Source organism: Poecilia formosa, unplaced genomic scaffold, assembly GCF_000485575.1.
Source record: "Poecilia formosa unplaced genomic scaffold, Poecilia_formosa-5.1.2 Scaffold39, whole genome shotgun sequence".
NCBI classification, from domain to species: Eukaryota; Metazoa; Chordata; class Actinopteri; order Cyprinodontiformes; family Poeciliidae; genus Poecilia; species Poecilia formosa.
Window position 1 is genome coordinate 1,611,818 of NW_006799978.1, and position 27,729 is coordinate 1,639,546.

At 40.5% G+C, this 27,729-nt stretch overlaps 2 protein-coding genes and 1 long non-coding RNA gene across 12 annotated transcripts in view; 1 reads left to right on the top strand and 2 right to left on the bottom strand.

Annotated features, from left to right (window-relative positions):
• On the bottom strand, nucleotides 1-25,701 carry rapgef2b (Rap guanine nucleotide exchange factor 2b). Of its 6 annotated transcripts, none has more exons than XM_016670897.1 (24): nucleotides 25,462-25,701; nucleotides 20,870-21,047; nucleotides 18,157-18,293; nucleotides 16,408-16,566; nucleotides 15,954-16,106; nucleotides 15,707-15,871; nucleotides 15,460-15,567; nucleotides 15,160-15,363; nucleotides 13,732-13,840; nucleotides 13,335-13,611; nucleotides 13,011-13,168; nucleotides 11,843-11,857; nucleotides 11,270-11,510; nucleotides 10,682-11,065; nucleotides 10,389-10,600; nucleotides 9,075-9,198; nucleotides 8,595-8,618; nucleotides 7,391-7,614; nucleotides 6,593-6,760; nucleotides 6,125-6,274; nucleotides 5,043-5,244; nucleotides 4,476-4,957; nucleotides 3,613-3,903; nucleotides 1-2,145 (listed from the first exon to the last, which is right to left on the bottom strand). In XM_016670897.1, exons 1-24 carry the CDS (start codon nucleotides 25,684-25,686, stop codon nucleotides 2,120-2,122), a joined length of 4,416 nt encoding a protein of 1,471 aa, XP_016526383.1. In that variant the 5' UTR covers nucleotides 25,687-25,701; the 3' UTR covers nucleotides 1-2,119. The 6 variants fall into 6 exon arrangements, with proteins under 6 accessions (XP_016526383.1, XP_016526382.1, XP_016526381.1 ...); XM_016670896.1 differs by having other exon boundaries at nucleotides 4,461-4,957; XM_016670895.1 differs by having other exon boundaries at nucleotides 3,493-3,903; nucleotides 4,461-4,957.
• On the top strand, nucleotides 7,621-18,928 carry LOC107836105 (uncharacterized). Its single transcript, XR_001661950.1, has 3 exons — nucleotides 7,621-8,580; nucleotides 18,727-18,730; nucleotides 18,919-18,928. It is a non-coding gene; the product is annotated as an uncharacterized LOC107836105 (long non-coding RNA).
• Nucleotides 25,702-26,839: 1,138 nt separating the features above from the next.
• LOC103137362 (rap guanine nucleotide exchange factor 2-like) overlaps nucleotides 26,840-27,729 on the bottom strand; it is an 86,388-nt gene continuing 85,498 nt past the window's right edge. For 2 of the 5 annotated variants that reach the window (XM_016670902.1, XM_016670901.1), the window contains one exon: nucleotides 26,841-27,640. In XM_016670902.1, the coding sequence (XP_016526388.1) occupies nucleotides 27,422-27,640 (219 nt within the window). In that variant the 3' untranslated portion in view covers nucleotides 26,841-27,421. Of the gene's footprint in view, nucleotides 27,641-27,729 lie in introns of all 5 variants that reach the window. The other 3 variants (XM_016670903.1, XM_016670904.1, XM_016670900.1) reach the window with 2 other exon arrangements.

Below are 27,729 nucleotides of genomic sequence, written 5' to 3' on the forward strand. Positions count from 1 at the left end.
TCTTTATGCAGTATTTATTGATTCCCAGCTTCATATAAACTGGATGTTGAGGCATAAACATTTTACATTTGAACAAAAATATAACCAATATTTACAATTATTGTATTAAAAATACAAAAACAACTGATACGTACTCCACACCAATTGTCTTTTTAAAAGACATACAGGTTGAAGTAGTACAAGAAAGAATGAAGAAAAGAAGTTCGTCACCAGCTAAATGTACACACCTCACTGACATCACACACCGAACGCAGTAGCAGTTCTACCTACTACACTTATCTTTATGCTTGTACAATTTTTGTGCAACTTTTTGTTTTTCAAATTACAACTCGACCTGCTAATATGCACATTATCTTCAGAGTTGAATGAAAGTAAATGATGCATAACTGTGTTACAAACAAATTATTAACAATCAATCTGCAGCCGTTACAAAAAGAAGAAATCATTTAATGTGTAGTCACAGAACACAGTGGAAAACACTGCAGTCGTTCATCTATTTACTCAGTCTGTAGCTTCCAGGACTGATCAATGTGATCAGTGTGACGCTGTGATAGAAGGAAACAAAACGCTCATTTTCTTTTCACAATATTCAAAGTGTGGCGATTGGCAGCTTTGAAAGAAAAAACATGATAATTAAACTTCATATGTCACCATCTTCACCGGAGTCAAAAATAAAAACTAAACAAATGTAAATCTTGAGTCACTTCCACTGACGGCCAGATAAGGAGAAAACTTTGATATACAGAGGCTGATGTTTGTAACAGACAGGAAGTATTTCTGAGGATGGAACTAGAAGCACAACAGCAGAGATGGAAACACATCCTCTACGACACGGTAACACACGGTGGGCCGAAGCCACAAACCATCCAGAAAATAAACAAAAAACACCACAAAACTCAAACTTTTTAGTCTGGTTGTTCGTTTTAAAAAAAGGAGCATCAGAAATAAGGCATTTCATCCCGGAACAGTTTGATTTGCATTGTGATCGACCGTGTAAAGACATGTCTGCAACCATGGCAATGTAAGGCGCTCTGACTTTCACAGGATGTGTGTTCAGGTCGGAAAACGGCCAAATCTGAATCAGTGGATGCTTTTATTTTGAAATATTCTTCCAACTTTACCCGATAATGCTTCCTGAAATGTGCACTATGTCATCTCTCAATACCAAGACAAAAAAAATGGAAAGGTATTTATGTTTTAATCATAAATTCCTGGTTTTAGTTTAACTTAAGGGAGACGATCATACATGATTTTGGGTGAGTGTGCTTTTCTATTATCTCCCAAAGGTCAAAACTGTGTTGTGTTGGAACACAGAGGAGACGAGCTGCGACATGAATGCTTCGCTCATATCCTGGAAATCAAACCAAACATTACAATTGTGCTCAAAGTGCAAGAATTAGAGTTTCTGGTAGGTACAACGAGTTGCATGTCAGTATACTGCATGATGGTTCTCCACACCAAGTAGCTTCAATTTTTAATTTAAACCAACAAGTGACACGCGTTCACACGTGAACAAGAGATAATACTGGATTTAAAGTTCAAACACTCCAACAACAGACGGGTCATTTCAGTCCAGGTTTCTGTTTTCAGCCCCTCGAGTGCAATCACTTAAAGGAAAATAATCAGAAATGGGAAGAAATCTAGAGGGAAGTTGAAGATGATGAAATCGTTCTCTGTCTTTAATAAAAAGTCTTGTTTTGATGATCTTTAATTGTTCAGGTTTTCCTTTTCAAAAGAGAAAACGAGAAAGTGCAGATGAAGCTCGACACGTCATGATTCTGCTGCGTCAACAAGTGGCTGTTTTCTGTCTCTCAGTTTGTTTGTTTTTTTATTGTAATATTTTATTTGTCCAAAGTGCCAGGCATTTTGTCATTGTCTTTGACCTTCTCTCCGTCTCTTCTTCACAGTATTTTTTGCATGCAGGGTCATCAAACCCCCCATGATGCTTTAAGGCAGGGGAGGGAGACGAGGAGCAAAGAATCCAGCGACTGGAGGAGGCAGGCACGTACGTAGCAAGTTGACGAGTCTGTAGGTCTGTCTCTTTAATGCAGCCCATCTGAAGGGGCAGGGGGGCACAGGGGGCTTCAAGTTCCTACAAATCAATGTCCACTGTTGCCCCTCAGACTGCAGACACCTGCTCGTCCTCTGTGGAGACAAAGACCAAGAGAGACAGTTAGCAGCACATCCCTTAGGTCTGAATTCAGATAGAGTAAAATATTCATATGGTATGTGACTCAATATTCTGACGTGTGTCACGTAAACAGTTATTCCTGCAGCATGCATGTGCTTATTAATGAAAAACTGAAATATACCAATTAGTTTAACCTGGTAAGAAAATAATCTAACTTAATTCTGAATGTACGACACAACATATACCAAGCATGGCACATCTGATTTGGCCTTTCACCTCACTGTTTACAGTGTCTAAACACGGCAACATGAAATCACTTGGGAGGCCAAAATATTTTAAACACCCAAACTAATTTTATTAATAATTATTTTTCAGATTTTCTGCTCAGCAGTTAATTAAATATGCAATATTTTTATCAAAACAAACCAGAAAAGAACTGATTTCTGGAGTTCTGAAAAACAGTCAGACATGTTCCTTCATAAAAAAGGTTTTCTAACTGAATGTTGACTGTTTTTTATTTTGTTGGTCTAGAGTTAAATTTATATGCAAACCTTTGTTGAATACAGCAACGTTTGCAAAAACACACTGGATTTTTGTGACTGTGCCTTTACCTAAGATAAATAATTAAAACGTCTTTAAGAAGACTGCAGTTGTTAATTTAAAATCTCCGGATGGAGATTTGTACCATCCTTGAACTAATCAGGGAGCTACACAAAGGCTGCGTCCAAATTCAGAGAACAGCGATGAGACAAAGGCTGTCCAAACTCCTGGCTGGAAAACTGTTTTTGAATGTTTTACTGGCAGAGTCACTATTAGTTCTCTTGTATTTTGTTGTAATTGCATACTGAGAACAAAAATGCTTTGAAAAAACATTGTTAAGAAAAATTAATCAAGCTAACTTTCTGCATTTTTTGGCAGATGAAACAGCAGCAGGACTGTTTTGCTCCTCCATATGTTTCCAACACTGCCACCAAGTGGAAGCATTCAGGTACTACAGGAACCTTTTGTAAAGCAACTACTGTTGAGACTTTCAGCTTCTCTCTTCCCAGCAGCTCAATATTTACACAAATGATCAATAGTTCTCTACTAAATCATGAGAAAAGTCCACTTATTGTAAGGAGTGGTGTGCATGCTGGAGGTGGAGGCTGGTTAAAGTTCAGAAAGGTGAAAACAGATGACTACCCACAAGTTATAGTTGTGTGAGAAGAGAGTGAGAGGGAAGCGGTGACTGATAGGAATCATGCTCCATGACCTGCTGTGACCTTTACAGTAAGCAGAGGGAAGGACTCTGCTGGTGCTGGGGGAGGGTCCTGGTGTTTGTTTTTGTTCACATGCAGCCTCAGTGAGGAGGAACTGTTTACCTGCCATGTGGGGGGCGGCCCTGCCTGCTGACCCCTCACACCGTCATGGTCTGGGGGCCTCAGGCGTGTGCCGGGCCAACGGTTTCCTCAGAGCCACTAGTTTGGGAGACAAGGACTCACCCTCCTCTTCGTCGTCGGGTTCTTGCTCGTCTGCGGGGGAGCGGGTGCGGTGGAGGCTGCCCCCCCGGTGTTTGGCGGCCTGGTGGGCCTGGTGGGAGTCGGGCGACTGGGTCACCATCCGCGAGCGCTGCAGAGCCGTGGTGTAGTCCGGCGGCCGGCGGCTCGAGTGGGTTACCGTCGTCGTGGGTACGGGCGGTGGCGGGTGCTGTCCCTCGGCGAGGTCAGAGAGGGTCAGGGCGGTGTAGCCGGGCGGAGTTGGGGGGGGCTCCCGGTATCGACCCTCCTTCCGAGCTGAGGGGACACAAAGGCAGCACCTCTGAGTACCAGCTGACCATCGGTTTACCAGAAAACATTCAACACATACAGACGGGGTTTCTGCAGCCTTCACCAACTCAAACTTAAGACTTTTAAAAAACTATTTAGGACCATTCTGAATTAAATTTATAGTAGTGCCAAACTTTTTTGCACAGAATGCACATAGCATCGTGCAGTTTGGCAGCAGAAATGAGCCAGTGGCGAAGATGAACATCCAGGACCAGGATTTTAAAACAAAGCTCAGTGAAGTGTTGCTAAAATACTTCTGCAACAGAGGCAACCTTGGAAATCTCATCACAGTTAAGAAGAAAAGGGACTGGACACTTTCTGAGCTGCAAAAATTTATGCAACAGGAGTCGCAACAGAAACAGGTTGGGTAAACTGCACAGTATACGTTTCTGGTTTATTTGCCTTATTCAAACCTCTGTGCTGCAAAGTAACAATACTACTCTAACTACTCTAACATGAGAACGGATGAGCAGTGCTTTCTAAATAAAGTTTGGTTGACTGACAGGACAAGAACCAACACTCACAAAGAAAAGCTTTACCCCCAGCTGTGATGGGTGATGGAGACGGCCGGCCGAGCTGCTTGGCCTCCTCCGACCCGGTGGATGTGATGCTACTCGTCTCTGCGTCTGCGTTTACATCCTTTCCTCCTCTCCTCTTGATCGTCCCTGTGTCTCCCTCTGATTCTTCTCCCCAGTAGGCGGCTGAGGATGAGGAGGAGCTGGCCGATGCCCAGCTGCCCCTGGCCTGCGCCGCCCACAGTGCCGCCGGACCCCCTAACAATGCCTCCGATGCCGAAGACAGCCCTCCGATGCCGAGCTCCCAGCTGCGGCCCTGCTGCATGTTCTGAATGTTGTCATGGGAACCAGAGGAACAGGAAGTCCAGGAGCCGCGGCCGCTGTCTGCAGCGTCCAGAGACACGCGATCTCCCTGATCCTGAGTCAGTTCCTCTGAGCTGGGCGAGGAGAGGACGGTGGGGCAGCCGGCGTAAATACCCCGACAGTCCTGCATCGAAGAGTAGGACCTGCAACACACATTCATAAAAAAATATTAATCACTTTACTTCCACTTTCCCGACATTTTTCAAACAGAACGTTTGGTTACCATACCCCAGACTGTACTGATCAGGGTCGGTCGTGGCTCTTCTCTCCAGCCGAGGCCCCCCCATGTGGGATTCGCCAGCTCCTCCAGAGTGACGCAGTCTGCGCTCCTCCTGCGCCATGTCGAAGGACGAGTTACTGACCAGGCTGGAGCGGGACGAGATCTCACTGTGGCCAGAGTCTGAGTAGGCGTCGCCTGACCTGCCGTAACCTGGACCGACACAGAGAAGATCAAGACGTTAAACGTAGATGTGTGACTGAGTTAAAGAAGATAATTACAACATATGTAAAGTCTGATGTTCATGCTTTCCCTTCTGCACTGCAAAAGAATTGATGTCATTTCAACAAGGGGCAGAGAGGCAATATTTTTTTAAATAAACATATTTGAAATGAATCTAGAAAAAAAATACAATTTTGTGATATGATGCACAAAAAAGTAAGTGGGTTAAAATTTTGCAAATCAATTTTTTTTTAGCATAATATCTGTGTACAAGAACTTTCTGGGACAAAGAGTATGTCCCAATCAATAAATTTACTGTATTTATTGATTTTCAGTGATGCAAATAACAACAAAACTGTAATCCTAAGATTTTATTCTTAAGTCAGTTTTATACACCCAGAAGTAAAAGTAGTTTCGTTATCAGTAAATTATTCAAAAATCAGATTGGTGCATCTCTACTTGAAAATGGTGCATGCAAAAATATCTTTGTTTTTTTTGCAGTAGGAATCTTCTCTAAAGGATGTGTCACCTCTGGAAGAAACATTTTAAAAGATTTACCTATTAGGTTCAGATGAAATGGGGAACAAAAAGATTCTGGGTTTCAACAACACAAAAGCCAAACTGGCTGAACTTAAAAAAAAAGTTAAAATACTGACCCTTTTTTAATCATTTTCTGTTTCTACTGAACATATTAGAACAATAACTGATAAAAAAAAAAAAATCTTTTTTTTGGAATAAAATCCCAGATGTCATGTCTGTAGGAAAAATACAGCTGGCAGCCACCAGGTGGCAGGAGCGGCACACAGTGGCAGAGAAAGAGCTCAAAGGTTTGAGTTGGGGCGGCGAGGGGTGGGGGTAGATGTTGGCTTACCCTTCTTTGGTGAGCTCTGGGGGGAGGTGGGCGGAGAGGAGAGCTGGGAGGAGGCGTTGGACATGGTGTCCTCTGGCTGCCTCCGGTGCCTTTCGTTCCCCTCCTCAGACAGAGACAGGATCTTCTTCAGGGACTGGGGCGAACTGGTGCCTGTGGACATTTCCAATAAAACAAGCATAATTAGCAGGAGGAACACGGCCATTTCCCCGGGGGGTCAGGCTGCATTGTCTGGGATTTTATGCTGGTTTGTTGGGAGGCAGCCTCTAGGTGGCATCATTGTTACAGAGAAAAAGATACTTTTACTGTTTGGAAAACTAAACCCAACAGATTTTTCATCCAGTTAGAACCTCCCTAAATGTTACTAGTTTATCTGTAGCAGATATATCTCATAGCAGCTCTGAATCAACCAGCTGCATCAAACACAATTTAACACCTAAACTGAAAGACAAATGTTAATGATTTTCCTACCAAAAGGTGGCAGATCCTTGACCGGCACTCTTTTCCGGGACGGGTAGAGCGCCACAGTGGGAACTTGCAGGACCTGGTTTCCTTTAGCTAACTGGCCCCGCTGCTGACTGGCTGCTCTGGACACCACCGGGGAAGTGTCGGGTCGCTTCCCACCAGCATTCTTGGGCACTGAGGATGTAAAAGCAGGAGTTAATTTTTATTTCTCTAAATCAAAGAATTCTCATTGGGAATGTGGGTGGGAATGTTGACATGGACAAACTTTTATTGCCTTTTTAACACCCAAAAGAACTTAATCCTCAATTCTTAGATTTTTTTTTTTTACATTTTTTTTATTTACATTTTTTATGTTACAGATCATCTAGATGTGTTTGACTTTTAAAATGGCAAATATTATACTTAAAACACTTAATCGCTTACAAATATAAAGCAAGTATTATGCTGACCAGAACTGGGTAAGTAATAACATTAATTTTTGTGACCTAAAAAGACATTTTTCCTCGACATCCTCCACCTTACCAGATATGTTATCATACAAATGTTCACTTTACAAACTCATAGTCAAGCTGGACTTTCATAACACTTTGTGTTATGAACTGATGGCCCAATTTGGCGTTTCAAAGGTACGGTCATATTTTTTCTGCACATTTGTGTCCCCTATTGTCACTTTTCTTTGTTCAAGCTTTTTCTTTTTTTAAATATTTTGTCGTTTCTTGATGAAAATAAATACAAAGCTGTCATGCACTACAAGTCTGAACATATATACCACACTTATAGTATAAGAGTGAGAGCTGTGCTTACATGTGCTGATGGAGGGTTCACACTGTAGTGAAAAGGTCTGAAGGCTCTCCTCGTTGGTTTCCAGACTTAGGTTGGACAGGTACTGCTTGACCTTCCTGGCCATCTGGGCGTCTTCGTAGAGCTTTTTGGCGTTCAGGAAGGAGCTGCGTCGAACCCGCTTCTTGTGGCCACCTGTCTGGCTGACGTCGAGCACTGCTGCATTGGAGCTGCCCTGACTTAAAGACCTGGTCAAGTACACACGTGTGCAAGCAGAACAACAAACAACACGGAAAAGGGAATGTGGGGTACAGACAAACGAATAGAAAAAGGGACAAAAATGATTAATAAACTGTCTTAAAGAGCTAATAAGTGTCTTATGCGGGTGAGATTGTTAAACTCTAGTGGAATTTGTGGTGTTTAAACTGAGACATGCAGAAAGCAGCTTTCGTTTTTTTTTCTTCAACTTGAAAACATTCCAGTCATTCCAGGCAGCAGGGGGGTGGAGAGGACCGACAGCTTGAGTCAAACAGCAGAGGAGCAAAGAGGGAGACTACTGTAGCAAAGTCATAGTTTACATTTCTGTGGCTTGAGTAAGAGTTGGTCGTAATCGTAGTAGCTTTTACTCGTGGTGCAAAACGAAAAAGCAACATGACAGCTGCCTGTGGACAGAAATGTACAAAGTTTCATGGAAACATTTGAGTAATTATGTGGTCAAGATTTATTTTCTCAGATAAGTTTTCTTTGAGAAAATTTTATCATGGTGGAAAACAAGCTTATGAAAACTTGTACAATATGAAAACTGCATTTTAAATGACATTTACAAATGAGTGAAATGTGCTGCATTGTTTCCCATTAAACATTCTATAATGTATAATTTGACCACAAGAATGTAAAGAATGAACAATATGAATATTATGAAACTCTCCTTAAGGATAAAACTGAAGGCTGTAAAACTCTAAAACTGAGACTGCATGCAGTTGAAAAACAACATGACTGAAGGTGACATTTGCTATTATACGCCCAGCAGTGACCAGTGTGACCTTTCGTTAGCAAATGTGACCTTTGTTACAGTCAGTACTTTCAGTATCCTGAGGTTAGTGTCAGTGAGAATTAGTGGGAGGAACTCAAGCTGGTTAATAAAAAACAAGGCTTTAGAAAAGAAGCAAAGCAGAACAAAAAGTTTGCAGATAGACAGGCTATGTTGCAGGGAAGTCACCAAACTTACCCTAAACTTCTCCATTTCTTCTTCCTAGAATTTGGGATGCCACAAACAGCAGCATGGGGGAGAGGGGCAAAGGGTTTATGAGCAAAGAGAAAGAAAGGAGACAAAGCTTAGGACAGGAAAGACCACCAAGATCACCAAAGAGAAGCAATTACACCAAACACCCACATGAAAGTTGGCAGAAAGGATACTGAGTGGCGACACTCCATTAAGAAGACATCATTGAACAAAGACTTGCTTTCATAGAAGCTCTGAGCACTTCGTAACGCCAACAGCGCGTTTAAGGAAACAGTTGCTCGAGAAAACATTTGCCAAAAAGAACAGCTGCTTGAAAGAAAAGCATGATGCAGAAACTTGACCGAATCTAAGTGGACTGATTGACCCCACAGGGATGGTTAGTCAGTGGAGTGATGATTACTGGTCCTAAAGGGGAGGTGAGGACTTGATTATAATTCCTGACTTTAATTGATAGATTTTCCTTACCTGGTTCGGAACATGAGAGCAGGGTCCATGTTGACAGAAGCCATGCGGCCGACATGACGGATTTCTTTGGCAATCATCCTAAGCTTCTCAAAGTTCACCAAACCGTCCACTTTGGAGTCATTGCCTGAGAATTAAATACATGAAATGTATTTCAGTCATTGGAGAAATGTAAATATAAGAGTGTTTGTGGACAACAGGTCTGGATTTCTGAAAACAAACAACAAACTACCATGACAACCACAAATAATCAAACAGCTACCACAGCAAAACTGTTAAGCTAATGCTAGCTTTTGACTTCTCATATTAGCTTACCTAAACCATCATTTCCCAACTATTTTTAGTATTTTTTGTTAATATAAAGGCTTCTTTTCATTTTTCATGTAGTTGTTGGTAAATTTTAACAGCTTCATAAGGATTGAGAAAACAGCAAAGCCAAGCTAGCATGGCTAATCTAGCTTAGCACTGACTTCAATTTAACTAGTTGTAATCCATTACATGTTCAAAATGAACTTTGTGTACATTTTTGTTTAAATAGATAACTTATGTAGTCTCTATATTAAATAATTCAGTAACAAATTTAAAAGCATTTCTAGCTCTTTTTGCTTTTTTCCATAATAAAAAATGTATTTGGTTAGTTTTCACAGCTCCACCGCTAGCAAAAGCCACTCTAGCTAACTTATCTCAGCAGTGATTCAGTATAACTAGTTCTAAGCCATTAAACTATTTAAAATTAAATTTATATCTGAGTTTAAATTCTCAATTTTAATCAAGTTAATAATAAACTCATAAGCATAAAATATAGAAAGAGGCATGAATTTTTCATATATTAAGATGTTGCTTAAGTTTTACTTAATGCTGTTAAATGTCAACAAATTTTCTTCTTTTATTTCAGTTTAGGGATCTGGTTTTATACAACTGAAAATAAAAATGTTTTGTCTCAGCTTTGAATGTATTTCTGAGAAATGTGTGGCTATTGTGGCCATTTATTAAAGCTAAATTAATTAGGTGTCGGTCCTTCTACACATTTGCCATTGCAGTTTTAGTATTTATGTACTTTATGCTGCACTTTTGTTAATGCATAACAGTCTCCAAGACATTTTATTCACATTTTGACAATAGACGATTGAAAACAATGTTTGTAATCTACTCTATATTGCTCTGTAAGAAAACATTCTAGTGTAATTTCCATAAATATTTTCTACAAGCAGAAGAACCTAGTTTAAAACTTAGCTGGCGCAAAGCAAGATCAGAACTGCAATTAATCATAGTAGGTGAAAATAGTTTGTAATATAAAATTATTCTACTGTCACGTACCTTCGTGTAGGAAGGTGAGGTCCTTCTTGATAACTGGGAACAGGGGAATGATTGGTGGCTGAAGGTTCTGATTGTTGAGAACATTCCTGTATTTGGCCATATTTCTCGAGGGGTCGAAGAGATCCTGCAAGTCCCCAAACAATTTCTCATATTTGCTTGGTAATTTTTCCCATGTTCCCCTTAGTCTGGAAACTGGAGCCAAGTTCAAGCCACTGCAAGAAGAACCACAATTAGTCAAATGATGGCAGAATATAAGAAAATATACGTTTATACATAACATTTATTTGTCTAACCTGATGATGGCAAACATGGAGTTGAAGTTCTTGCACTCTCGACAATGTAGAGCAATCTTGATGAAATGCTTTATGATCTTCATGCGCTTGAGCTGGTTGGGTTCCCGTACCACCTCGGTTGCCACCCAGAAGGTCTCATGGTTGATGGACTCCTCGAAGCGCTTGAGGCTGACCGAGCCTGTCTTGGAGCGCAGCTTGAACAGGTCGTCGATGTATTCGGTGGGCTCGATGGCACAGAAAAGTTCAAAAGCTCTCATGGAGAGCTGGGTGGCCACCTCCACCGTGCTGAGCTGCAGCAGAGCGATCTGGCCTTCTCGTAGGAGGTCCTGCGCGTCTTCATCAGAGCACAATGTCTCCGTCTCCATATTGCTCTTCAAGTAGTATCTTTATGGCAAAAAAAAAAAAATAAAATTAAGTTAAATATAATAAGAATTTATGTCAGAGGTGCAGAGAGTAACCAAAAATTGTACTTAGGTAAAAACAAAGCGTAGCTTTTCAAGAATTAGTCTAGTAAGAGTAAAAAAGTATTTGTTAAAAAGAAAAGCTTTCCTCTTTCTTAGAGTTTGTGCAAATTTAAGACATCTGTACCTGCCACTTAGCTGAATCCTGTCAGCTAGTTTGGAAAGCTGGTCTGGTAAGCGCCTCTGCTTAATGACGCCCTCAGGTGTGACAGACACTTCACACAGTGAATAAGCCTCCGGCGTTGCAGTCAGAGCAAACTCCCTGATAGCCTGGGCCACCACCTCTTTAGCCGTTGTGTCCTTCCCAATCATGATATACCGAGACTGCTGGTCCGCCTTGAATACTCGCAGCACTTGGTCTGACATATCTACGGACATGAAATCATTGTTTTTAGGCAAACATCTACATTATTCTGGCTAAAAACAGAAAACACCGGAGATTGTTGTTTGTTTCTGAGTGTTCAAGCAAAAGAAACACCCCAAAGATTTAAAAACCACCACATTCACCATTATGACACCCAAACCAAAGGTTAAAAACTGGATTTTTCTGCGTCATCACACCATTTAAATCACCCATTTATCCCCCAAAAGTTGTGCAACTGATTTCAGATGTCTATTTACTAAATCACAGCTGCTAAGAGATTCCTGTATGACAGAGAAGAAATGGCTGAGAAGGAGAATAATGAGAGGAAGTACTCACTCGGGACGACTGGTACTGAAATAATGAAACAAATGATGGAATTAAGTTGCTATGTACTGTATATGCTGAGTGTTTAGCCCTATTAAGACCTACAAAATATTATGAAAACACTGTTCATTTCACTAAATTCATGTAAAATAAAATCTGTGTAAAAGGAATACTTTTTAACTATTTTGAAGAAAGTATTTCCTTGGCAGCATGTACTATACTCGGTTGTCTGAAATCACTTGCTGTGCCTGGAATAAATGCTTTAAATGCCAACTGTACATTCAACCTAAAAGTCTGAGATTAATCGATCAAGGTTTTCCTGACTGACAACTTTTCTGTTTTCTTGAGCCCTGATGGACAATTCCAATTATTCTTCCAGTTACATCAACAAATAAAAAGAAAATAATGTGCTGCTTTTGTTTACAGTCATATAAAAAAATAGAATATGCATTCTGATGAAATTAGTTTACAAAGTACAAGTATCTTTTAAAAACAAAAACTTTTAAGCAGATCTTAAACATACTTTCCATTAATCCCATATTTCTGAATTAAAAACATGATGTTATTAGCTGTAAGGGGAAAATCATTATAATTAACAGAAACAAAGGCATTCAAACTATGAATTTCTACATGTTTGAACTCATGTTCCTCAAAAATTAGCATCAAATTAGATGCCGTTGAGTTTGTGTGTACAGACTGAAAATAGTACCAAATCCCTGAAAGATGCAACCTTTTTGCTATCATCTGATTTGCCGATAGGCGATCAGAGCTTATCAATAAAGATTGTAATCTCTGAATGATTTATTCAAGCTTTTTTTTTTTTTTTTTTTTTTTACCAAAGGTCACAGAAAGACATAAAATAATAATAATAATAAAAAAAACCAAGAGAGGCAATATGGATTTACTGTGATATTGTCACTGCAACACTAAACAATAATTATTCTACAGCCCCATTGACTTTTTAGCATATTTTAGATATAAAAATAAGATTTCTGGAGGGAACATACAGCACATATTTTAAATAAATCCCTCCTGCTTGTCTTGATCCTCTCCAGAGTTTAGTTTTAAATCATGGTGCACGTGCTAAACCTCAAAAGTATTTAAAGGATTTATAAATACACACACTGATGCCACTGAGTCAAAGTCTCACATTGAGCCCCCACAGTGTGTGAATACACACCAGGCTGGTTGTTGAAGTCGAGGATGCGGTGGTGTGACTGCAGGAGGTCCGGGTTCGACGACGACAGGTTCCCACTGACCGGCAGAGCTGGTGGGATCTGCTTGGACGGCTTCATCCCCACTATGCTGTCATCCTGTGATTGGCCTACACAAACGTCGCTATGGAAACAAGAAGAACAGAGGAAAGAGAGTGTGAGTGCAGTTCTGTCAGCAACAGCAGAGGGCGACATTTGTGCTGAAAACTGCAGCCTTTTTTGAGTGTTTAATGTATTTGAGAGTAAAAATATGTTTTGATTTATTACTTTCATAAAGTCAATTCTCTTACTTGTATGGTTTCGGGGGCAGGATGCTGGTGAGTGTCTTATCAAAGATTTTCTTCAGCTTGTTGCGGCCTCCCACTGTGTTGCTCTTGGCCTTTTTGCTGGCTTTCTCCAGCCCCATGACCTGCTCCACGTCCACAGCCAGGTCCGGTATGGAGTAACGGCTCCCCTTCTTAATGTCCCCGATTTTTGGTAGGTGAGGCGCACCGTTCTTCCTGTCGTGTTCTTCGTCCCCATCCAACTCATGCTCATGTTCTGGCCGTGTTAGCAGCTCCTTAAACACTGAATGGAAAGCAATGAGGTCAAAAGATCAGCCGTAGTCTTAAATCAAGCACTGAAAAGGTTACATTTTATTTCCGAGAAAGACTAGATTAATTATTAATAGGAGACATTAAAACTTACCTAAAAGATTTGTTTTCACAGTTATGGATAAGTGGGTGTTGTTCTTTAAAATCTCATTGGCTTTGCTGAACTGGACAGTCTCAAAATTCTGTCCATTTACCTCCAAGATCTGCAGAAAGAACAGAACCAGTAAATCAGAACCTTAACATAGTTAGAAAATGCAATTTTTTTTAACACCATGAAAGAGTTACAAAGACCAGAATTTGCTTTTTCCAGCTGAGAACCTTCAGCTATCAGTCAGCTCTTCCTCATCAAGAAGAAAATCTCAACTAAGATGCAGCTGATCTCCAGGTATGCATCATGTGGCTTTTAGATAGCTGAAGCAAACTGAGAACAACAGTTATCAACATACTGACACTAATCCCTAACCCTTTTTTGTCCTACTATCACAAACATAAATATCTCAAAATTGCTAAAAAAAAAAAAAACAAAAACAAAAACTACCAGGCCCTTGAACCATGAACTTCAATAGAGGGTTTGGAGCACAAAGAGTCTAGATAAGTGAGGTGAGAAGCAAAAGACAGAAGTATCATATTAGAAAAGGTTGATGCAAATAACTTCAATTTTGCAAAAATAGTAATTTTTGGCTTTTCTGAAAAAGAGTTCATTTGCTACAAGGGAGATGGAAATACAGTTGCTGAATAAGTTCTGACTAAGCAAACATTAACCCGTTTATTACAGCTCTGCGTTTGCACTCCAAACTAGTAGATGGAAACCCGAGTTTGCTCAAAATTTGCATTACAATCAGATATTTAAACATAGCTTATGAAATGTCATATGCAATCTGTAAAATGTCTGAGATGCTCTGAGAGCACCAACCTGCAGAGCTCAGATCTCTTTGTATGCAGCACATCACGATTTTGTGACAACTAAAATAACACTAAAGCTGTGAGTTTGAAGGTCCTGAATCACAGGGTGAAGTGGGTAAAACATGGACAGTGTGACTGGTGTAAAGGGGGTAAATGCTACCAAGTAAGACAACTTTTCTGCTTCCGTTTGGGAGAAACAGCTGCAGAGGATGTTTGGTGTCCAGAGGGCTTAACACACACCCAGACACTTGTGAGATGGTTTCAAGGATTAAGAGCCTTTGCTTACAGCTGAGAGGCCTGCAGAGTGTGAAACTGGCTGGGATGTCAAGTTGCGAGGAGAAAGTCTACAGGGTGCCTGCAGCTACTAGAGAGTTCAGTTTAAGACTTCTCAAAGGGAAGCCTTTTAATGCCAGTTAGGTCATAATATAAAACCAATTTCACAAGAAAAATGAGCTTCAAGTGGAAAAAAAGATAACTTTGACTGAGATTGTTCTTCACAGTTGTCAAGAGAAAGACATTAAAAAGCTTTTGAGGATGCCAGAGGGCTAAATAAAACTGGAAAATATTCAAACAAAAACCACATTGAGGACTTCACAATATCTTTTCATGTGAAAGTCACCTGATCTCCACGCTTGAGTCCGGCCTCTGCTGCCTTGCTCCCTGGCTCCACGGCATCAATGAAGATGCAGAAACCTTTCTCTTGACCTCCGATGAGGGTGAAGGCCAGAGGAGAGTCTCTGGACGGCTTGGTCAGCGTCACCAGCCGCGGCTTGGCTTTAGCAGCACACGCTATGTTTAACAGTCTGAGGTGCCCACACATTTTCTGCAAAAAAAAGAAAAAGAAAAAAAGAAGGTATTAAAAATATAACAGAAATATGGATTTCTCAAATTTTTCATTGCATTTGTTGAAGAGACGTACCTCCTTCTCCAGATTGTTCTCAAACTCCTCCAGAAAGTGGGTCATGGCAGGGTCTCCCTCGAAGTCATTAAAGTGATTGTTTACCCACAGCAAGACTACCCGTGTAACCTGAGAAAATCACATGACCGGCACACGTTGGTATCCACGGCAACATCTTCACAGGGCACCAAATTCAAAACTAATTCAGAAACATTTGAATGTAATCAAAAAGTTAATTATTAGGGCAGCTCCGCCCTGCTGGCCGTACCTTGTCCCTGAGACTTGGGTCGTGAAACCACTCCAGGAGCTTCTTTCCCACGACCATGGGGCTGGAGAGGAAGGTCCTGTAGGTCAACAGGAAGTCCTCGATGTAGGTAGGATCCACCACTGAGTGCTCCTCCACCAGGTGCATGGTGAGACGCTCAGGCGTGCCCTGATAATCCAGAATGAGGACAGAAGTTTACAAGTCGATCCTGCAAAACTTGTACGTCTGCAGAAGACAGTAGAGGTGTCACCTTGATGACAATATGTCCTTTCCTGGTGCCAGTACGATCCAGTTCACGGTGTTCCTTCACCATGACGATCTCTCCTTCCTCCTCAACCTTCTGCATGTTCTTCTCCACCTGGTTGAGGATGCAGCAGTAGTCCTGCTGGGCTATGCATACAAACTGAAAGAAAGGAGGCGATTCACTTTACCACAGTAGGAGATACTTCTACAAATTAATACAATAAATGTTTTATTCAGTTTAATAATTAAAAACCAGATCCCTCTACATATAAGAGGGTGCTACTGCTGGAAGCAACTTTCTGTGTCATGATTGCAAACATTTCAGCACAAGTGGGGCACAGTGGGACACAATAATGCAGGATGACAGGCCTCCTGCCAGGTTTTGCACACTGAAATGCAAAGGAAATGGAGCTGTTCATGCTAGCAGAGTGTGACAGATCAACTCAAATTAGGGTTCCAACCTGGCAGTCGTCCACCTTGGTCCTCATGACGCCTTTCATAAATTCCTTCTCCATGGTTGGAGACACACCGAAGCTGTTCCCCATGCACAGCATCTCTGTCCGGCTGTCAGGGTAGGTCACCTCCACCGAGCCGTTCAGGATCACCGACCATGAGTCCAGCTGCAGACAGAAAACAGGAACAACTTCAGATTTCACTTCAGAAACAGTTACCTGTGATGAATCGATTACTGAAATAATCAACTAATTTAGTAATCAATTTATTTTTAACTGGAAAAGATCATTTGCTAACACAACATCACATCATAACTGTACAAAAAATATATACATTTAGCTCCTAGGACTAATAAACCTTATTAGTTTTTTTTAGTATGTTCAATTTGAGTGGCAGTAAGTCACGGGCGGTGTTGATGTTAGACCTATGTCTTTACATACTTCTTAGATACATTTGAAGATGCTACAAATGATCAAGCGTACACAAAAGAAAATTCTATTTTTGCATTTTAGGCAAGAAGAAGTTAATTTTCTTTTTGTATAAATTAGGATGGGGTGGTTAAATGAAAAATCTGCAAAATGTGGCAATTTTTAATCCAACCAATCGTGTGAATTATTTATTACTAATAATAGTTAGTTGCAGCCCTATTTCAGATTATGCAGAACGTTGTTTCTGGACTTCCATTTAATAAATATGATTTCTGACAAAAGTAGATGCAGAAATGTATATGTCCACATTATTCTAACACCTTGTTTGCTTCCACAGGGAAACTACAGGACTCAAGAGGAGAAAACATGACGCCAGGTTTGGTTTCTACTCTTCCAGTTGATTTTAAAGTTCAAACATCTTTACAAACTTGTTCTCTTGCCATAATCCCTGTTGACCGCTGCAGTCAACTATTTCCCATTCTTTCCATGGTATGTGTTTTAAAACTATATACATAAGCTATGGAGAAACCGATTCAATAAATACAACATGCTCATGTTAACATGTCTTAAATTATATCTTATTTTATTTTCAATATTACATGCTGTGTATGCTTGTCGTTTTTAATCATTGCTCTTTTTAAGGTTTTATTACACAATTGTTTACTAGTTTTAGAGTAACTTCAATGTTCATTTATTTTATGAACTGATGTGAGCAGCACTTTGACCTAATACAGATAAAAGAAAGATGCTTTATAGGTTTGTCTACCTACAAACTGAAGTGATACATGGTTGGATTTTCAACAGCTGGTGTCCCTTAATGAGTCAAAGCCATTAAGCAAAAAGAAAGCAGAATAACAGATGGTTTCTTGCTCTCTTTCTTGGGAAGAGGCGATCTTAAATGAGGATTGTTGCAACCACTGCAAGCTTGATTTAGAGCAAAAATTATTGATATACATTTAGTGGAAAAAATATGTTTTTTTTGTTGTTTTTCTTTTTACATAAATTCATCAAAATCTGACAACCAATAATAGCAACAACATGCTTAAAGCCTAAGTTCTCTGAACGCATTAATTTACTCTTGAATCAAGGCCTTAGAGATAAATTCTTTATCCTTTTGTTCAAGTGCAATGCATTGAAAATATGAAACCCAAACCAAATGGTTGTTTAGCTTTGGGTGCCTGAGGGAACCTAGAATGACCCAGAGATAAACTATTTGAACCATTCAGGGTTAACAGAGCAGAAAAAACATCCAACAGAGGAACAAAGATCTGCTGGTGTGTAGAGGTCAGACTGACACAGAACATGGAATAAAAATGCACCAAGACAAACCTCTTCTCCATCATTGAGAACGATGGTGCCGGCTCGCTCCACCACGGCGAACACCATGACCGCGCACAGCTCCCTCCTCACCGACATTGTCATGTTAGCGAACGCTGGCAGCTGATGCATGAACTCCAGTAATTGCTCTGTGAAGAGGGACAAAAAGAGAAGACAGGTTGTTCAGACAAAAACCATCAAACTCTGGAAGAGGTTTGACTCCTGGATGGGAGAGAGAAAGGAAGCAGAGCTGCTGGTTAGCGTGATCCAGCATCTCCCCTCCACCGAGACAAGAAGACCTGATCGTCACCGCAATCATCATGGAGCCAGCAGAGGAATCTCTTTGAGCCAAATATCAATTCTATTGATACAGTCATCTGAGGGAGGCCAAGAATAATGGCTGACTAATCACACTGTGACTTTTTGAGTCACTCATCATTCCTTCAAGCTGGATTAAAATCAGAGAAATTCCTAAGCACAACTGAGAAAAGTTTATTTCTTAACATGCATAACCAGCTATCCAACTATGCTAGCAAGTGCAAAGCATCGGCTGGTTCCCAGTGACAAGATATGCTCAGGGAGGGGTGTGCAAAGTGCGGCCCCGGGGCCTTTTGTGGCCCTTACCTTAGAATGACACAAATTCATTTATTAAACTTTTGATTTTTAATCAGTGTAATTAACTGTAACTGTAACAGTGTAACTATTGACATAATTTTCTTACAAAGGAAAAGTATTTGTATTTTTACAACCAAACATTTATTATGATCAGCACAGAAAGATTTTGCTTTACATTAGGACGGATATTAACTTTCTCATATCAGCTTGTGTACAATTCTAAAAGGAGCAAAATGAAAAAATAAATCACTTAGGAGCAGGATCATCATTTCTTTTTATTTAAAATAAAAGCATTCAGATCACATCATGGATCTTCGGTTTTCAATATTTGTGGAAATATAGTAAAAAGGTTAATCAGAATCTCTAATCAGTCTGTTTTTAACCTGCTATGTGCATTTTTTCCACAATGCTGAGCTACACCTACATGGATGCCAGTTTTGTTCTTTAACATATCTATTCAGGATGAAGCTTGCAATACTAATTTTAATATTTTATAAACGGAATAAAAAACTAAAATGACTAAATTCCACATGTACAATTGCTTAAAAGCTGTAATTATTCTCTTGTATCACTACTGACAGTCAATGAAGAAAAACATCCAGAACATCTTGCACCTTGGTCCTGACCAGCAGCAGTCTTGTGCACCGGCTGACCTGGGCTTGGCATGGCAACAGCGTTGTGTGTGAAGCTGCGATATCGCTGAAAGTTTAATGCGCTGGGAGAGGTGAGGCGAGAGGATGTGCTGGAGTGACCTAGAAAAGCCTCCCGGCAGAGGGAGGGAGGAAAGGGTGCGCAGCAGGGAGATCAGCGCATGGAGAGAGGGGGAAGGGCTGGCGCTCGCTCCTTCTCTCTCTGCATCCAATGCATCATTCTCACCCAAAGTCCACATCAGCTGCTAAGCCCCGACCGACTCTGTGTACTTCGTTTTTTAAACACGCCTATCATCAGAGCTGGAGTTGAGTCATAGCTTTAAAGGATATGATACGAAAAGCCTGATGTGGCTTTGAGAATTACTCGAAAGCCAACATAACAGCCGTGGATGTTTACTGTGGCTCATCTGAATAACAAGTGGCTTTTATTACGAACTGGGAAAAGGAGATGAATGCCTGGGATACCAAAAAACTTAATTAAGAACATCTAATTAAGTGTTTTAAGTGTTTAGATGCGCTCACTGATGAGTATTTGTCATGGAAATCTTATATAAATCACATAAAAGTAAAAATAAATAAAAAAATTGCTGTTTTAAATAGAGTAAAGGAATTACTAAACAAAAAGGTCTTGTATAGTTTGTATAATTCACTAATTATTCCATATGTGACATATTGTGCTGAATATTTGAAAACTGTTAAGGGTCATAAGTGGAAGTGGACAGAGAGATCACACAAACAGTTAAACTAATTTTATGTACAAAATGTGGATTCAGGTCCCTGATGATGGAAAGATGCATTTCAGTTAAAGGTGCCAGTTTATGTGCGACAACCTTCACAGTGAGATAAAACTGATTAAACCTCTTTCTGCAATTAATAAAAAAAAAAAATTATTATGATGAAGCAATATGGTCTTGAATAAGTTAATATTTTGTTGTGTATTTTTTATTGTTTATTTGAAATATGCCTGCAGTAGTCATATGAGCTGAATATCTGATTTTATCTTTGTAAATAGGGAGCAGAGCTTATAAGTTTATACTTCTTTCTGTTCCATTTCATTCATGATTTCGTTTAGTTATGTGAACAAGACATACACTGATGTGATATTAGTATCTGTATTGGTCCTGATATTGAAAACAATTCTAGATTGGGTATCGGTGACAGTGTGACAAAGGGAAGATCTATTCAGTCTGATTCTATGCTTTGTGCTCTGGGTGACCTTATGCTCAGAACCCAAGTGTTTAAAAAAAATAAATGTTTTTCTGTATCGGATCGTATAGGCCGATACTGAACCTCGGATATCAGTATCAGAAGTGAAAAAGGTGGATTGGTGCAACCCTGACATGAATTACTCATATTTATTATTGTGTAATGAAATAAAAAAAATCATAAAATGAAAAATGACATGAAATGTGGCTCCAGGATTGAACATGTAGAAGTAAAACCCGCCCCTAGTGGCTCACCTATGTCATCATCCGTCCGGTCCATGGGGTCCTTCTCCAGGCAGTCCCGGACGATGTCCCGGCTCATCAGGGGGTCGGAGGCTCGCTCGATGTCCTCCTCGTCATCGTCCTCCTCGGAGTCCACGGCGGTCTCGGGCAGGCCGCTCAGGTCCATGTCGCCTGGCTCGTTCTCTGTGGCCTGAGGGGAGCAAACGGATCAGAGGTTCAGCGTGTGTGGAGCGAGAAGCGCGCTGCGGGACGCTGTGACTCCGTCAGAGATCAACCTGAAGCAACCACCTGGACGCTCGTCAATTAATTAATGACCAGAAGCTTTACAACTGATACGCACGGCGAAGCTGTTCTCCAGCACAAACATCATCTGCAAAGACTCGTTTCATATCAAACAGTGAGATTCAAACCGCCTTGTGACATGAGGCATTGAATACAGTATGAGAGAGAGACAGCATATCAAACAGGCTGCTATGCATAGTAACAAGCTAATTAAATCTTAACTTTCTTCTCTCCTCCCCCCTCAGCAGAACTCCACAGCCTGCCTTGCAGCCAGATCCTGTTCCTTGAAAGCAAAAGATAAAATATGTGCACAGCCAGCTAAGAAGAGCGAACATGGAGCAGATACCCGTGCATGAGCGCTGCAATCAGTTCCTCTGGACCACACAAAACATCAGTTCTGAGGGTACCCGACAAGAAATCTTACCACAAAACGCCATTCACCTTTAGCAGTTTTAACAACAAGAGTAGAACAGGCTGCTTGAGCCAACTGTCCACAACATCTAAGAGCCAGACGCATTGTCGCCTCCAGACTGCCGCTCTGCTTTTCATTTTTTAATGCTCAGACGTACTGAGTCGTTTCTCCTCAAACGCCATGTGGAAAAGGCTCATTAATGATTCAGCGTCTGACTAACCATTTGGCCTCCATTGGTGCAAAATCTGGTGGGCGGAGCCAAACTGATGTCTGCAGAGATGACGCTGGATGCAAGATGGAGAGCTTTACACATTAGTGTCTACAATACTGCAACTGGAAGGTCACCAGGTTCGCTACAGTTTGGACAAAATACTGCGCTAAAATGATGTGTTTTTGTTTTCTTAAGCACATTAAGCATATATGAAAACCTCAAAAACCTGCAGCGAGCATTAGGAGTCAGCGGGCTGTTAATATTTCATGCAGGCTATTCTTGGATCAATGCTTTCAAAGGACCAATATCATGATTTATTCACACACAAACAGTCGGCCATGCTGGCAGTGACGCGCCGATGATGCGGGGGCGCTCCACTCCAGTCCCAGGATGTGGATTTTACAGCAGCTGCAGCAGAGAGGCCATGTTGTTCGACCACTCAGAGCTCCCATCAATAACCTGCTCCCAGTCTGCTCAGCAACTCTCATCACAGCATCAAACTAATAAAACGCTAAGCAGCATGCTTCTCTGTTTACAACCCGAGAAGCTTGGAAAAGCAACAAAACTAAAAAGAGTAGCATCACCACTCTGACATCATACACATGTTGGAGGAAGATGTTGTAATTTTCAGTTATTGCTCATATGATGATAAAAAGGCAAGTTGTCAGAATTTTGGAGGAATGACACATTTTAGGTAATCAGCAAACAAACCAAAACAACTGATTGTTCCTTTTTGCATTTTTACATCATTAGGAGCTGACAGCAGTTTGGCTGAATCCCTTTTTCTATGGTTAACCAGTCACTTTATGCAGGTAGTGGGTGCAATATTCCACTGAGCAAGTGGGAAGGGAGTCTCCCAGGAAGCTGATACAACACTAGTGTTTGTGGATTTCTTCTATTTTAAACAGATGTCATCTAATAAAATGAAGTCTACTAAATATGCAGCAGTCATATTCAGCTTTTCTTCTGGGCTTGTTAAAAATAAAGCTAAATGTAAATGCATCAAAAAAATCAAAACAACGTAGACACAATAGTGGCCTTCGCTTCTTCTAGATTTTGCTATATTCACTTTGTTTGCTATGGAAAATAATTGGAAATGACACTAATTATAAAGATACGTGTTGTTAATATTCTGATGGTAAAATATTTTGAAATGGGTTAAGGTTATACAATCAGAAGTTTAATATCTAAGAACAATACACGCTGGACTATACAATTCTTATCATGTCATTAAAAACACATTAATTGGAAAAATATTTAAATTCAGGAGTTGATTAGCTTGAATAACCCCAAGAGCTCCTCGTTTCCGAAGGTTTTCACTTCCCCTCTTGGCACCTAATTTAGGAGAGGAGAAAAACTCCACTGAGAACTGAGACATTTACATTTATCTACGCAGCATGCATTACTTTTAAAGCTTGTTAGGGAAGAACAAATACAGAGGACCAAATGTGCCCTAAAGAAAAATAAATCTAATGCACCGGTATTTAGTTTTTCAGTACAATATTGCCAATATAGTTTAACTGCACAAGATCAGGAAAATATCTAAATGCAAAACTGTTGCTGAAAACTGTTGATGTTGATGACATTAGACATATTTTGACATGTTAAACGTTAAAGATACACCACTCAGGTGTTAGGAGTCCATCCAACTGGTCAAAGGCAGCTTTAATAGGCTAATGTAATGCAAATAAATCCCATCATATTTTGGACCCAAGTCGCCTTTTGCAACTCTGATATTATACTGTACAGATGTACAATATACCAAGAAAAATACATTATAATGCACAAAAGTTTCAAAACATAGGATTTTAGGTTTACTAATCTACAAAAATTCTTATTATATCAGTATGTTCTTCTAAATATAAAAAAAATAAAAATATTTAAACAGAAATATGACATTTTCTCTCTGTTTTTGATGGTTAACAAGAATTAAAATCAATTTATTAAATAGGGATGTTCAATACGTCATTATGGTAACAGTATTGCTCTGTAAGGTAAAACTGGGCCAATATAAACAACCAATGTTTATTTTGTTGTTTCATGATGTTGAAAAGGTACATATATATATATATATATAAAACTCCAGGCCTCGAGGGCCGGTCTCCTGCGACTTTTAGATGCGTCTCTACTTCAACACACCTGAGTCAAATAACTCTGGAGAACTTGACTGCACTGAGGAGGTGATTCAGCTGTTGGATCCAGGTGTGTTGGACCAGGGAGACATCTAAGAGTTGCAGGACACCGGCCCTTGAGGACCTGGATTGCCCACCCCTGCAGTAGAGGGTTTCATTTCAAAATATTTTAAATTAGGACATCTTATCTCTGCTACTGTTATGACTGCATTGGATTTGGTGTCATAAATAATGTAAACTTAAAGTATTTATATTTATGAGTTGTCTGCTAGCTTGGCTCCACTTTTTTCCTGAGACAACACAGAAACAACTGGGACTCCGTACCTTATAGAAACAGCTAAAGGTGAAGGGTGAAACAGGATTCAGCTTTGGACTGATAAAAAACCCACTAGATGAGCTATTAAACAGTTGTATATTTAATAGTCATAGGTCATAATTTTTAATTTATTCATAATTTCCAACAAAGCTGCAAATATGGGGAAAACAGCTCATTGCAATCAAGAGTTCAGCAGGGATTACAGAAGGTAAAACAAAGGAAGAAACTGAAGAAAAGTGTTAAAAGTTTACAAGAGGAAGACAAAAGCAGAGGACGGTGTTTGTGAATGTGACAGAGAAAAACCCAGATCCTGTCCCATAGCTGTGAGCAGATGGCACTGAGACCCGGATCAGACCGGACTACAGACAGTAAAGCCTGTTTAACCTGCTGCAGCCATCTTCAACAAGGCCTGACATCCACACACAGAATCCGGTGATATGATGAAAACATTCAGCAGCAACCCGACAACCAGAACCAGAACAGAACCAGCAAGAGGTCTGAGATAAACAAAGAGAATGTGACTGAGTGTGGCCCTGCGGGAAGTCACAGGGACACACACAAACAGGAACACAGCAGGTCCAATGGGCGGCTGTGTGCTGCTAAGAGGATTAGCTTCAGGTTTTGGGGGAAGTCTATAGTCATGACATTTGGCAGATGTGTGTCCCTCTAAGCTGGATATTTAGTCCACCACTATTTTACTGAAATTTATTTGGCTTCATGTAGCGTCTGAACATGAGTAAAAGGTAAATCAGCGAGGTTAGTGAAAGATTTTAGTCAGAGTTATATCATAAGAGCTGCCAACTCTGCAGGACTTGTGTGCTTCTGGCTCTAACGTGATGAAAAGGCAGAGATGGAGGCAGGCAGGATGTGGGCTGGACCACCTGCTCGGCAGCATCCAGCCTTTCTGCTTGCCACCTGCAGAGCAGCGCCGCTCTGCTGTCAGGGTCCTGTAGCAGCTCCGCCAGCAAAACCTTTGAATTACGCTGGAAAAATGTTCTGCTTAAAAAGATCATGGAGAGTTCACACAGGGATGGATGTCAGCTCGCCACAAGGAGGACATTTTCCAACTTCAGCTCGATTCTGATTCCATTTATGCACATATTTAAGGTTCATTTCATCCAAACTCAAATGTTATTTTACGGAATTCCTCAGAGAAAAGTGAGATAATTCAGCAGACCGAGACATCCTCGGTGTGACTCTACACTACCCAGGCCTGGCTGGGGGTCCAGGGCCGGTGAGTGGAGGCCTTACCTGGTAAATGTCTGACAGGCTGCTGCTTCCAGAGTCACTGGTGATACTACATCCTGAGTGGCTGGACGAGACGTGGGTCACCTGTGGGTGTAAGCCGTCGGCCAGGTGTAGTCTGCTGAAGTCTGCAGGGAGCTGCGCACACACACATACATACACACAACATACACACACATGGTCAGTGTCGGTCAGCCCAGCAGCCACCTCTGGTCGAGCGCTAACACACATGCTGACTGCCACGAACTTAGCTTGGGTGCGTGGGGACGTGAAAGATGAAATTGATGGTTTTATGGTGGGTTTCTATAAGTTTCATGAGGTTAAATTAGATACAAAAATAAATTATGGAACATAATTTAAAATTACTGATGACTTATGTGGTTGTGTTTCAGCTCTGGTCTTCTAAAGTTGGATTCCCTAACTTTAACACCTTTTAAACTATTTTCATGTCTGATAGACCGGTACACTGGGTTTGATTGAGAACAAAACTGCAACATTTGTTACATTATTAGTTGCTTTGGTTTTCTATTACACAGCACTGTGTCAAACTAAATAAACGGTTTAAGCAACCTGTTCCGCTCCTCACCTGAGGTGGCGCTGCACCAAGAACCACTAAAGGAAACGACACAAAAACCTCTGAAAAAGACCCCGAGTGCAACTTCCTTCTTCACAAATGTAAACAAAAATGGAGACTCTGTTGTGTTTAGTCAGAGGTTAATCACAGCCGTTGCAACACAGACCGCTTCGGAAGACTCTCCCAGCCCAAAACCATCAGCATCTGCAGCAAGTCTTTGAAAAAAATTATACACACAACAAAAGTTTATTTCCTTCTGGGATTAGTTAAGTCATTTTGAATTAAATTGTTTTTATACCTGTAAAGTAAATCTGGACATATTTAAGAGTTTTGGTTTAAAACTGGGATAATCAATCAATCAATNAAAAAAAAAAACAAAAAAAAACTACCAGGCCCTTGAACCATGAACTTCAATAGAGGGTTTGGAGCACAAAGAGTCTAGATGAGTGAGGTGAGAAGCAAAAGACAGAAGTATCATATTAGAAAAGGTTGATGCAAATAACTTCAATTTTGCAAAAATATTAATTTTTGGCTTTTCTGAAAAAGAGTTCATTTGCTAAAAGGGAGATGGAAATACAGTTGCTGAATAAGTTCTGACTAAGCAAACATTAACCCGTTTATTACAGCTCTGCTTAATGTCAACATCTGACTTAATCACGCTTTGCGTTTGCACTCCAAACTAGTAGATGGAAACCCGAGTTTGCTCAAAATTTGCATTACAATCAGATATTTAAACATAGCTTATGAAATGTCATATGCAATCTGTAAAATGTCTGAGATGCTCTGAGAGCACCAACCTGCAGAGCTCAGATCTCTTTGTATGCAGCACATCACGATTTTGTGACAACTAAAATAACACTAAAGCTGTGAGTTTGAAGGTCCTGAATCACAGGGTGAAGTGGGTAAAACATGGACAGTGTGACTGGTGTAAAGGGGGTAAATGCTACCAAGTAAGACAACTTTTCTGCTTCCGTTTGGGAGAAACAGCTGCAGAGGATGTTTGGTGTCCAGAGGGCTTAACACACACCCAGACACTTGTGAGATGGTTTCAAGGATTAAGAGCCTTTGCTTACAGCTGAGAGGCCTGCAGAGTGTGAAACTGGCTGGGATGTCAAGTTGCGAGGAGAAAGTCTACAGGGTGCCTGCAGCTACTAGAGAGTTCAGTTTAAGACTTCTCAAAGGGAAGCCTTTTAATGCCAGTTAGGTCATAATATAAAACCAATTTCACAAGAAAAATGAGCTTCAAGTGGAAAAAAAGATAACTTTGACTGAGATTGTTCTTCACAGTTGTCAAGAGAAAGACATTAAAAAGCTTTTGAGGATGCCAGAGGGCTAAATAAAACTGGAAAATATTCAAACAAAAACCACATTGAGGACTTCACAAATATCTTTTCATGTGAAAGTCACCTGATCTCCACGCTTGAGTCCGGCCTCTGCTGCCTTGCTCCCTGGCTCCACGGCATCAATGAAGATGCAGAAACCTTTCTCTTGACCTCCGAGGAGGGTGAAGGCCAGAGGAGAGTCTCTGGACGGCTTGGTCAGCGTCACCAGCCGCGGCTTGGCTTTAGCAGCACACGCTATGTTTAACAGTCTGAGGTGCCCACACATTTTCTGCAAAAAAAAGAAAAAGAAAAAAAGAAGGTATTAAAAATATAACAGAAATATGGATTTCTCAAATTTTTCATTGCATTTGTTGAAGA

Coding starts and splice junctions, on each gene's coding strand:
- rapgef2b (XM_016670895.1), bottom strand. CDS start 25,686: ATGTGTGTTAGCGCTCGACCAGAGGTGGCTGCTGGGCTGACCGACACT. Junction 16,107..16,407: donor CCAAGGTGGACGACTGCCAG/GTTGGAACCCTA, acceptor CCTTTCTTTCAG/TTTGTATGCATAGCCCAGCA. Junction 13,841..15,159: donor GACTCAAGCGTGGAGATCAG/GTGACTTTCACA, acceptor TTCTTTCTGCAG/ATCTTGGAGGTAAATGGACA.